Here is a 12,804-nt window from a genome sequence, read left to right as displayed (position 1 = left end):
ATATTTAGACAATATTATTTTTAAAACATTTTCATTTGTTCTAAAACAATTTATTTTGACGTGACATTTTTATTTGTTCTCTATCTTTTATGGAACATTTTTATTTGTTTTATATTGTTATGGAACATTTTTATTTGTTCGAGAATAATTTCTTTTTTAATAAAAATTATCTTGTTCGGAAACATTTTGTTTTGTTCTTGGACTATTTTCTATTTTTTGATAGAACGGATCTGATTGTTTTTCTTCCTGTAGAACACTTTTATTTGTTTTTGCAATAGTGGAATACTTTTATTTGTTCTAGATGGATCAGGATCACGATCGGTTCGTGCAGCAGTGGGGTCTTGGGGAGCTCCTAAGTAGACCTTTCCGCGACATCACAGCAGCGGCTCGCGCGCGCTGTGAATAGAAGCCCCCGGGAAAGCCAGCCTTTTGCAGACGTGACGCCCCCATTAATCGCCCCCCGGTGATCACAGGCTTGGACGGCAACCCGAGCGGCGCCCCCCGCCGCAGGACCGTAACGCCGCGGGCAGGAGGGAGAACGAGACGCCACCGGAAGGCGACGGGCATGAGAGCTAGCGAAAGGCACGGCTCGCCCGCCCCGACGAGGAGCGGGACATGCCGTTCTGCCGCAGGGGGGTCGCTTTACCCCCGCGGCGTGTCGCCGTCGGCGGAGGTATGGGCCGCCGCCGGGCGCGCCTTGTCGCAGGGCCCGATCGATGGCGATAAGACGGCGTACGCGTGGGATCATAGCGACGGCCGGCCGGCCGGGGAACTTCCTTCCTCAGCCAGCGAGATGAAAAGAACAAGGCGATGGTTTATCCGTGCGGCCGTGCGTGGTGGATGTTGCACCTGCGGCTGCGGCTGCGGCTGCTGTGTGGCATCGCATGTTCTCCGGGGAAAAGCTTGCTTTTGTCATCTTCCTCTCCACGATCAATCGGCATGCTGTCACGCCGGGTATATTATTTTGTATTTTCTGGATGGATGATCTTGATCCGATAGCTGGTACCTGGTAGTACAAGTACTGTACACGACCTGTATCTGCTGGCGGAGAAGTGGTTGGAGCGTCGATGGTTTGGATGACGAGTCTCCCTGTATCCTTCCATTTCCGCGTGGCCCTACTGGCTACTGGCTACTGGCTGCTGGAGACGTATTTTGTTCTCTATTAGATCTCCAGTTCTTCACATCGCTCTGTTCGACTGGCTGTGGCTGGTAGCTGGTGCTATTATCAGAGAAAAATACTACTAATTGAATACTGTCTGATGGCTGCTAATACTGATTCGGTGTGAGAGAAAAAGGATTGTCTGGCTGGCTGATACGCCATCTGCACAAAGCGTTGTGTGTCTTTAAGCTGTCCGAGCCAACGGCGGCGTATTTTAAAATGTGTTCCTGCACTTCTTCTTTTGAGATCGGGCCCAGACAAAAAAAAAAAGTGTTCCTGAACTTGGAAGGCGTCAGGTGCCAGCCCATTCTTTTTTGTTCGGGCCTGATCCAAGCCAAGTGGGTCAGGTGAGTAAGGTCCGGCCCAACATAAAGCAAACGCATTCCCTTTGTAGAATCCTTTTGCCTCTGCCATTTCTTTGTTCCTTTCGAAACAGGCGGAGCAAACCAAGACATTACTGCTACGTCTCGTGAACGCTTCTGTCCTAGTGTAGAAAGCTTTTTTAATAACCAAGAAGCGTCCCGGCTTCAAAACCGTAATTATTACGTAAAAACTGAAAAAATAATATAACATTGTATTTAATATTATTAACAAATTCGCAAAAAGTAAAGAATATTTGTACGACGCGAAAAACTGCTAGCTCTACAAAGTTATCGGGCCTTGGCAGGGGGCGGATCCGATGTGCGGTAGAGGGGGTTGGAGCTCCTCTACCACTATGCATCCGATAAACCCTCCCCCCCCTCGTCCCCATGCCAAGCCTCCAACATTCTATAGGTATAGTTAAAGTAGTGGAAGAAGAAAAAGAGAGAAAGGAGAAAGATAAAGAAGAAATAAGCCTCTCCAATGTTCAATTCTTGAATGCAGCAATGGACCTGGTAACTATGCTTCAACAGAGTCTGGAATAATAATGTATATCAAATTTTGCCCGGGAGAGCATGTTCTTTATCTAATAATATTGACTGTTACTGTGTTTCAGTTGATTTTACAGTATCTTGCTCTAAAAAATTTTACAGTATCTTGGTGGAGTAGCAAGCATCTGTACAAGGGCGGCAGTGTTTGTTTTCTCGGCGTACGCGCGCCGACAGGGGGGCGGTAGGCGGTTGGATCGAGCCTCTGCCGCGTCCGCGTGACCGGCAGGCACCACCGCACCGGCGTACACACGGACTCGTCCTGCAGCCACGGGCAAACCGTCCTGCGGTCCCCGCCTGGCAGCCAGAGCCGTTTTGATTATTCTTCCGGCCGACGACCAGGGGGGCGCACGCGGTTGCATTGGAGCGGCCTGGCTGGCCTGAACTGAAAGGGCCGTGCGGGAAGCCAACCACCGCGAAAGCGCCGGAGAGTCGGACGGACGACGCAATCCAGGCGAGGCGAGCGAATCGGGGAGAAAACCAGAGTGGGGGCTGGAGACCGCCGGGCCCAGGTCCCCTCGTCGCCTCCGCGGGACCGGTTCGCCGTCTCGTCGTCCGCGCCCGCCCGCCCGCCCGCCCCGCGCATGGAGGCGCTGTGGAAGCAGGCCTCCAGGCTCAAGGAGCAGGTCGCCCGCCAGGTCAGTCACGCGCTCCCGAGCCCCGCCGACCTCCCTCTCCCTAATCGCGATCCGTCTGAGCACCGGTAATGATGCAACGGGGTTCGCCTTGGACGCTGATTTTCTGATGACGTGTGTCGCTTGAGGGGGGGGAGCCTGTGTCTGTTTCGGTCCCTGTTTTCTGCGTGGGAGCTTGGATGCCTGCATAGGATCTAGCCGTGTGCACGATTCCTGGTCATGCGAAGTGGGCGCTGAATCGCGGTTTCGAGGCGGAAGGATGCGATCGGCTTGGTTGACTTGTTCTGATTGGAAGTATATATCGCCTCTGGTTTCCTTGTCGAAACAAAGAGCCGTATTGACATTTTATCTTTACCCACCATGCATCGTTGCAGTGATGGCCGCTCGGTTGCTTTGCATTTGTCTTGAACAGACTTGAAATGATTGACCGCAAATCAGGACTTGTGCTGCCTTAGGAACGCCCAAGTAAATGTATTAGAGCTTAGAGGGCTACAAGTGTTTAGATGAAGATAATAAAAAAATAAAAGCCATTATGGTACAGTAGCTGACATTAATCAGGTGGCGTAGTTCGATCGTGATTCTTGCTGAGATATCTGAGTTGTTAGAGTATGTAGATTTTACACGTATAGAAGCCTAACTTTGAATTTGATATGTAGTCTTGCAGATGCTGTTCCTACCTCAAAAGTATGATAAGATCAGCTGGTAAATTGATTTAGGGATTCTCAGCTAATATCGGAAAGTGATTCTGAACTGTGAATGCCTGTTTCTGTAATTTGCAAAACTTACCGCATATTCATGAGCATCAAACGTACCTGCTTCAAATTACATGAACAGTATCCAAATTGGATATTCATACCTGGAACCTGTTTGCATATTTTTTTTCCATGTTATCACCACTCATTAACTGCTCAGTGATCTCCTATTTATACTACATATAACATTTTCTTTGATGTATCAAATCATTTTCTATAACTCGCTACAACCAAGAAGTGATGTAATTTTATTTTGTCAACACCACTGCAGGGCGTGTTCAAGCAGTTTGGCTATGGTAATTCAGACAACTCGTTTACAGATGAGTCAGAGATTAAACTGCATCAGAGATTGGAAAAGTTGTATTTATCGACTCGTGCGGCTAAAGTATGATGAAGGCATATTTCTTGTCTCCTTTTTTCTGCACCTACCTTTTTCCCTGATAAAAATATGGGATATTTTGCTAGCATTTTCAAAGGGACATCGTTCGGGGCGTGGAGGGCTATATAGTCACGGGTTCCAAACAAGTTGAAATAGGTAGTTCACTTCTACTATCTATCAACCGAATGAAGGTTTTTTTATGCTAAACAGTCTTAGCAGTTAGATTGTCGTCTGAGTAAAATTGATTTTAACTGATAAGCTGCGCAATTTATATTAGGGAATAAATTGTCTGATGACAGCCAGAAATATGGTGTCGAAAACACATGTACAAGTGGTGATACTTTATCCAAGGCTGCTACATACTTTGGAAAGGCACGTTCACTGATTGAAAAGGAGCGTGGCAACATGTTGAAAGCATTTGGCACACAGGTCTGTGTTCGTAAGTCTGGGTTTGCTTTCCGTTGTGCACTAGATCATAATGAAATTGCAAAATTGAAATTATTTCATTTGAGACTTCAAACTAGACTTTTCTTAATCTTCTGAATTTTCATTATTTTTGCAAGTTGCTGATATCTGAATTATTTAGCTGTAATTGCCATCTACATATCATGTTAATTACCAGACTATCTGATGGGCCTTTGTAATTATTTCTCTCCCCTACTTTGTTTTGTGAGGAATTCTCCCCCTACTTAATGGAAGGGTGGACTAGCAGTGCTGGTACTGGTTTGCTAACAATATGGCACACGATATCTTTTAAAAAAATGTTGAACTTTTGTAAATATCTACTGATATTTGTTTTCTCATAATTTGTGCTATATTTAAATCTTAGTCGCACTGTTCCATTTAATCTTTGCACTAATGTGGATAGGGTATGTACATTTCTGGCAAACTGAATTAAAATTTTATTTGAATTCTAGGTGGCAGAGCCGCTACGGGCAATGGTAATGGGTGCCCCCTTAGAGGATGCTAGACATCTGGCCCAGAGATATGACAGAATGAGGCAAGAAGCCGAAGCACAGGTGAATATCTTTGCTAACTTGTAAGCTAAATTCCCTGCAATGGTGAAACTCACAGGTGAATATCGTTGCTAACTTGTAAGCTAAATTCCCTGCAATGGTGAAACTTTATTCTTCATGGTTAGAGTTTATGGAAGAAGACACCTTTGGGTCTGGAGTTACTAGCTAAAAGAGTTACTCTAAGAGTTGATGGCAACAGCCAATAATGGAGCTGCAAGAGCTATATGATCCACGCTATACTATAACCTCATCAGTTGAGAACTGCAAGATATGATTATTAGTAGCAATGTAATAATATCATTATAATGTTTACCACTATCCAATGCCAAAGCCAAATCCTTGAACCTCAACAGTCCTGTTAATCATATGTTGCACCAAGGCTCTTGTACAGAGAATCCTATTACATTCTCTGATCATATGAATCAGCTGTGCTAATCTTTTTAGTTTGTGCTAAGTCTCAGCACTGTTTCTCTAATTTCCCCCTACCTTTGTCTCTTTTGAGGTTGTTGAAGTATCAAGACGGCAGAACAGAGTGAGGGAATCACCTGGGAATGGTGATATGATATCCAAGTTGGAAGCTGCTGAGTACAAGCTTGAAGAACTGAAGTCAAACATGGTGGGATTAGGGAAGGAAGCTATTGCAGCAATGTCGGCTGTTGAGGCTCAGCAGCAACGGTTGACCTTACAGCGCCTTATTGCACTGGTAATCATCAATGGTGCGCCTGGCGCAACATTTTCTTATCCTTCAGGTTGCTGTGTTTTCATGGTTACTTATCATTCTTGTTTTTACTTAAAGGTTGAGGCTGAGAGAGCTTACCATCAGAGAGTTCTGGAGATACTTGACCAATTAGAAGAAGAGGTATATATGCTATCTGCTTTGTTATTTGAGCAGATTTACATCTTGGTCTGCTGTGTTGGAACAGTTTCTGTGAACTCCAAAGCACGCAGAATCTTTTTTTTGTTAGTTTAACAATTATGTTATAATTGTTAGATGGTGTCTGAGCGCCAAAAAATCGAAGCACCTCCTACCCCGGCTGCAGAAAATTATATGCCACCACCACCTTCTTATGATGAAGTTAATGGAGTTTTTTCATCCACTTCTGTTAATGAGACAATCCAATCTGTCGATTTCTTCCTAGGAGAGGTATGGCATATTTTTAATAAAAAATTATTGCACCAACGGTCCAACTGTACAAGCTGTTATCGATATCTCAGATGCTTCCTGCATATGACTTGAATATGACTATTTGTTGCCTGTGTTACAAGGCCCTTGATTCCTTCAAAGCAGAAAGTGAGTTTGAGCTTACCTTGTCAGCTGGTGACATTGTAATTGTCCGAAAGGTAACATATGCTTTCATAACCATCGTTTCTTTCCTCCATGTTGTTAACATCGTTTTTTGCTTTTTTTTTAAAAAAAATGCAGTCTTAGCATATAAACACACTATCATTTAGTCGTCTTTAACTTCATCTGAACCGATTGCCCTTTACTTTCAAAGCTGTGGGTTGTGTAAAATGCTTATGTTTTCACCAGAAGCTGTGATAATCATATATGATCATTCAGGCTGCCAATTGTCTGATGCTGTTTGTGCAAACACAGATCTCAAGCAATGGGTGGGCAGAAGGCGAGTGCAAGGGCAGAGCTGGATGGTTCCCCCATGCTTATATTGAAAAGCGAGAACGTGTTTTAGCAAGCAAAGTTCCACATATCTTTTAGGAGTCTTGAACTGTCGATTACGTGGTTTTGGTCTTATATTGTTGGATGCTGGAACAGTAGCTGCCTTCTATTTATATGCCTCTTAGCTTCTGCGATGTAGTTACCGTGTGGCATGTGTATAGATCAAAATTTTGATTTCCGTTTTTTTAGTTCCGACTAGATTTTGAATGTAAACATTTCGGGAGACTGATTGCTGATTGGACAATGGACATTAGTTATATTCATGATGTTTGAAATGGTGAAATAGATACCGTTGATGTTCATAACTTTGTTTTAACAGCGGCCAATGAACATCTTTTTGTTTCTTATCGAAAGTAACAGCAAGTGCACAACAGGAGTGCCATTTGATTGTGGGAACCGGAAGAATCAAGCAACCGCCCAGACAGTGTTGCGTGGAAATCTTGGTTTGTTCATGGGAATGAAAGTTGCCCTGGATAGAACGAACGGCTCTTGTTGGGCACCAAATCTTGGGTCCCTACTCTACTGGATTCAGACATTGGGAGCTAACGGCTTTTGGCTGTGTTTAGATTCAAAATTTCTTTCTCCAAACTTCACTATTCACCTATCACATCAAATCTTTTGCCTCATACATACAGCATTAAATGTAGGTAAATAAAAAAATTAATTGCATAATTTTGATGTACACGACGTGACGAATCTTTTGAGCCTAGTTAGGTCACGATAGGACAACAATTACCACAAATAAACGAAAATTGCTACAGTGTGCTACAGTGTCCGATGTGACCTTTTTACCACCGTTTTACGAATCTAAACACAGCCTTTGTACCCTCCGGAGCGATAAACATAAAGTTTTTTTTGAAGCTTGCACACACTTTATTCAGTAGTCTCTGGACCAACAAGATCGCAATCCAGCAGAGTTGTTACATAACTTGGGAGGGGATCAAACCAGACAAATGGTTGACCCGGGTCCCGAACGAAACCAGCTTGGGCAAGCTCATGTGCTCTCATATTACAAGAACGAGGAACAAAACTAAAACGAACCATGGCAAAATGCAGGGAAAGGAGCTCCCGTATCTCTCTGAAAATGACACTCCCAGGTGCTTGATCGAACTTTGTAGTTTGAATGGCCGTAAGCAGGTTAGCTGAATCAGCCTCGACAATCACCCTTGAAATCCCTGCCTCCATCGCTGCATTCAGTGCAGCCAAGCAAGCTTCACCTTCAGCAGACAATGCATCGTGGACAGCAGGTAGAAATCCTGAACCTACTAGGACACCACGGTCATCACTATCACGCACCAAAAAACCCCACGCACCTGTCTTCTCCTTCTCATGAAAAGCTCCATCAAAATTGATTTTCGTAACTTCAGCTGGTGGGGGGTTCCACTTATGACAGACTCATCGTTTCTCTGCTATTATTGATATTGTTATGCTGAATACCAACAATCCCAGCAGCGAGCACTGATGCTCTACTCGCAATCTCAAACACTGAATGCGCTTGTTCTCCCACATTAGCCTTATTCCTTCCCATCCACCAAGACCACAACAAGCAGATGATCAGCTGTTGTTTGTCCCGGTTCAAACATAAGATATGTGTATGCACCACCTCCTTTGCTGAGCCAAGTGTGAGCAGATGCACACGCACATCCTCCAAATTCAGGTGCTGCTAGCATTTCTTTACCAATTTGCACTTTAGGAAACAATGCCCACCATCTTCATCAAGACGCCAATACATTGGACAGCGAGTATCAATCTCCATGCCCCGTCGAACAATGTTCATCCGCAGGGGAAGACTATTATGTGCAAGGGAACATATCTAGTGCAAACCATGGATCTCGTGCAAACCTACTAAACAAAGTTTCAAAAAATTCTGAAAAAAATCATGAATGTGCTTCTAATATTACATCATCTATATATAAAATTTCATGGTCAAATTCGTCTTACTCTAGAAGTTACAAAAAAGACAAATTTGAGATGCATTTGAACCATTATTGTTGTCAGAAAATTTGTCTTTTTTGTAACTTCTAGAGTAAGACGAATTTGACCATGAAATTTTATATATAGATGAGGTAAGCTGAGAAGCACATTCATGATTTTTTTCAGAATTTTTTAAAACTTTGTTTAGTAGGTTTGTATGGATTTGCACGAGGTCCTTGGTTTGCACTAGATACGTTGCCTATGTGCAAACCTCCAAATGAACTGTTTCACCTTTGGAGTACAATCAATCTTCCAGATTTTGCTCCAAAAATTACCCACAGCACTAGTATCCACAGAACTTGTTGAACCATCCTGCCTCGCATTCTTCTGCTCCCGGCCATCCTCAAGTACTATCAGTCGCGGCTGTGCTCCGGTGTCCCTCTGTCTGCAGTAATCGGCGACCGGGAGAGACGTATGCGAAGGCGTCTCCATTTGGGCCTTGGGCCACCTCGGCGACCGGGGGAGACGTATGCGAAGGCGTCTCCATTTGGGCCTTGGGCCACCCCGCATCCTGCCTCATAACTAGTTGGGCAGGCCCACTAAAAAGAAACTAGTTGGGCAAACTTAAGTAGCTTAAAAGAAATATATAAAAATAGGGGTGTTGCGAGAATCGAACTCGCGACCTCTCGCACCCGAAGCGAGAATCATACCACTAGACCAAACACCCGGGTTGATAGAAACGCATAGGCCAAGCATTATATCACATAAATGTTGTGAACATTTGTTCCCTCTTTTCCCGAAACAAACAGGAGACCGCACACTCTAGTCTTGCTGCGCACTCTACACTAACCTGCTGCCGTCCTAATGCAAATCCTCCGGACGCGTTGGCGTTGTGAGCTCTATTGTCAATATCCACAAAGTTAAGGCGAGATAAATCAAGTCAAGACCTTCGCTTTCAGCTCCAGCAAACCGGAATTACATCACGCCGGCAACCACCCCGGCGCTCCGGTGGCACTGCAGGCATACGGCACGGGGGCACGCCGCGTGACCTCGGCGTAGGTGACCTACCGAGATCCAGTACCTCGTCTTGTGGTGGGTAAACCGAAATCAATTGGCTTGTCGACGTGTCGTACGCATCGCGGGAACCAGCGATCCGGCCAATCGACCCTCCTGGACGCCGATCGCGCCGCGGGCGAGGTAGCCGCCGCCACGCCCGTTCGGTGCAACTTGGCGGCTAGTCGGGCGTCGCTGGCAGCCGCAGCGGCAGCGACGGCGCTGGCCCACGGGGCACGGCCGTCCCGTCCGCTAGCCACACGTCACCGGCACTCATCCTTGCGGAGCTCGCGTATGACTGTGCATCCACCACGCCGTCAGTGTCAGCGAGCTCCCTGGGCCGGCCTGGCCAGGACGTCGCCAAATGGGAGGCACAGTAGGCAGCACCAGAGCAGGGTCCACGCCGCGGAGCTGGGCCGGATAAGACGAGGAATGTCCAATTCAATCAACTTATCAGCAAAACTCCCAAGTATTGATTTGAGGATACTTTTTTTTATCAGAACCACGGGGTGATCTGAAGCAACAGTGAGAGGTGATTAGCTACGCGGGGCCCCTGGTTAACAGCAGTGAAAGGCTGTGCGTCCGTGGGTGGAAAAGGGAGGTCAAAAGCAGCTGCCGCGGCCCGCGGCGGTGACTAGGACGAGCAGCACGGGCCACGGGACCAAAAGGGAAAGGGAGATGCAGGCCGGCCGGCCAGGGCGTCTCCTCAATCACACAGCGAACGGGCGAGAGGTGATAGGTGAGAAAGAATCGTGACTGAGACCAAAAGATGCAGCGAGCGCGAGGGGGAAAAGAGAAAAGAATCGTGACGGAGACGAGAGACGCCAGCGCGCCGTTCCAAATATACCTCGCCGGCCGTCCGAGCGCCGCTCCGTGCGAGTGCTAACCCTCCCCTAGGCCTCTAATCATTGCGTGCCCTGCACCTGCAGGGAGTGATGAGCAGCTGCCGCGCTTTCGGATGGCACCCATCATTCCAATCCGACGGCCACAATCCCACATGCCCGGATGGGTGCGTCCCGGCTCCCCGCTTTCGCGTTCTGTTGCTCCTAACCTCCCTGAACCTGTTGGGTTAGCTGAACCCACTTCCTGACCGACCTGTGTTGGCATCATGCTGCGTTGCTGCCTGCAGGGTTAGTAGTAGTACCAGCAGGGAGGAAAGCCGGAGGAGCGCAGTGCAGGCAGCGGTAGACCGCACTACTGAACTACCACTGTCCACTACCCCATGGCTCGTACTGCGGTTTCGATGGCTTGGCGCTGGAAATCAGCGAAGGGCACCGGGCCGCCCGGCGTGACACGGACACCCTCCTCTTTTGTTTTGACTTCTTGGGTGGGACGCATCGGTGCTGCAGCACATGCCATGGCATTGTTCTACAACATCTCTCTCCGCAAATGTCACGCCGCGTGGAACCCCAAGTCTACTAGAACTACGGTTTGGGAGGCGCTGTGTCCGGAAATTGTGTGGCAGGTTCAGTGGTTGGAGCATCTGAAACGCGCACGGTGTCGTCCCATTTCCGGGAGGAGCTGCTCCTACCGCTCGAGCACTCGTGGTGGCCGTATCAGTGAGCCATTACGAGTCGTCGCGGCTCGCCCTGCCGGTGCACGCGGGACGCGGCCGAGAATTTTATTCGCTGTGTTTGCTTGTCCGTGGCTGATGACTGGTACTGATTTATTATTAGAGAATAGTATTGCTGATTGGTTGGTAATTGATGACTGGTGCTGATTTAGTATGAGAGAACAATACTGCTGGCTGGTTGTCTGACAAGCCAAACAAACACGAACTGCTGCGATTCGAACTAACGCAGATGACTGCCACCGCTATTGTACTTCTTCCCCAGCGAACCGCGGCGGTCAGATTTCAGGAGGTTCGGGTTACCAGAGGGGAGTGGACGAGAAGACTGGCGGTGGGGACTGGATCGGCAGTGGTTGAGGAATGTTGAGTACTCTATCCTGCTTGTGATGAGTGAATTGTCAACCGTGCGGTGTGATCGTGCGCTTGGTCTTTGGATTGCAGGTACACGGGCGTCGAGTGTCGACGGGGAGCTGCCGTGGAGGTGCTGTGGCCGATGGACCGTGCGGTGGACGGCGGTGAAGGGCAGCCGGGACCGGAGCTCGGACCGGGCGGCAGCTGTGGCGTCCACTCCTGGATCGAGGGCGCAAAGAACTCATTTTGGCCCTTCTCATTGCTTGATGACTAGTCTTTCTTCGGATTTGTGGAAGTGGCATAGGAGACTTGGACATTTGAGTTTCGATTTGTTGTCAAGACTGAACTCACTTGGCCTGATCCGAGGATTGCCCAAATTGAAGTTTGAAAATGACCTTATTTGCCATCCGTGTCGTCACGGGAAGATGATTGCCACTTCACATCCACCTGTATTTGAGAACCAAGGATGAGGCTTTCGAGTTTGTTCGAGACTTGATCTTGAGATTGAAAAACGAGCTACCCCAGGCCATGCGAGCGATCCGCAGTGACAATGGCACAGAATTCAAAAACGCTCGTTTTGACGCCTTTTGCAGTGATTAAGGGCTCGAACACCAGTATTCTTCTCCCTACACTCCACAGCAGAATGGAGTTGTAGAGCGGAAGAATCGGACGCTGGCTGAGATGGCGAGGACGATGCTCGATGAGCATAGGACTCCTCGCAAATACTGGGCTGAGGCGGTTAACACCGCTTGTTACGTGTCCAACCGCATTTTCTTGCGTGCTTTCATGCACATGACTTCTTATGAGTTGCGGTTTGGACGCCAGTCCCGTGTTGACCATCTCAGAGTTTTCGGTTGCCGGTGCTTTGTACTGAAAGATGGAAATCTTGATAAGTTTAAGTCTCGCTCGTCTGACGGTATTTTTCTCGGTTATGCTTCTCACTCTAGAGCGTACCGTGTGCTAATTATTGATACTAATATCGTCAGAGAGACTTGTGGAGTCACTTTCGACGAGATTACACCGTGCAATTTTTCTGTATTTGAGGTTGCAGGAGATGATGAACTCGGCACCTCCATCTTTGAAGACTTGGCATCCGGTGGGCCGGCCAGGGGAGCTTGGGTCGGAGGTGATTAGCGGCGGCGATGGCATGCTTGGAATCCGGGGTGGCAGGGGAGCCTTGTGCGATGCATTCGCCGCAAATCGCATCTGCGATGAATATAAGCCTCCTGACGCGGGAGGCTCAATAATTCAGAAGCTAGGGCCAGACCGATGAGATTTTTCTCACTCCTGAGCTGTGTCGACCGTGTTGGATTTGGATCGGCCTTCCACCGGTGCTGCTTTTCCCTGCACCGTCGATTTCGCTCGTTCGGTGCGACACTTCTGATGGTTGGG

At 47.5% G+C, this 12,804-nt stretch overlaps 1 protein-coding gene and 1 non-coding gene across 2 annotated transcripts; one reads left to right on the top strand and one right to left on the bottom strand.

The window, feature by feature from the left end:
* Positions 1-2,420: 2,420 nt before the first annotated feature.
* LOC120682540 (SH3 domain-containing protein 2-like) lies at positions 2,421-6,829 on the top strand. Its single transcript, XM_039964496.1, has 10 exons — positions 2,421-2,705; positions 3,726-3,839; positions 3,920-3,989; positions 4,111-4,262; positions 4,751-4,852; positions 5,352-5,552; positions 5,646-5,708; positions 5,841-5,993; positions 6,116-6,190; positions 6,447-6,829. Exons 1-10 carry the CDS (start codon positions 2,652-2,654, stop codon positions 6,561-6,563), a joined length of 1,101 nt encoding a protein of 366 aa, XP_039820430.1. The 5' UTR covers positions 2,421-2,651; the 3' UTR covers positions 6,564-6,829.
* Positions 6,830-9,093: 2,264 nt separating this feature from the next.
* TRNAP-CGG lies at positions 9,094-9,165 on the bottom strand. Its single transcript has one exon. It is a non-coding gene; the product is annotated as a tRNA-Pro (tRNA).
* Between the last annotated feature and the right edge of the window lie 3,639 nt (positions 9,166-12,804).

The sequence above is a fragment of the Panicum virgatum genome, chromosome 7N (genome assembly GCF_016808335.1).
Source record: "Panicum virgatum strain AP13 chromosome 7N, P.virgatum_v5, whole genome shotgun sequence".
In the NCBI taxonomy this organism is placed as follows: Eukaryota; Viridiplantae; Streptophyta; class Magnoliopsida; order Poales; family Poaceae; genus Panicum; species Panicum virgatum.
Note: the sequence above shows the minus strand (reverse complement) of the source record. Positions and strands in the feature narration are given on the sequence as shown.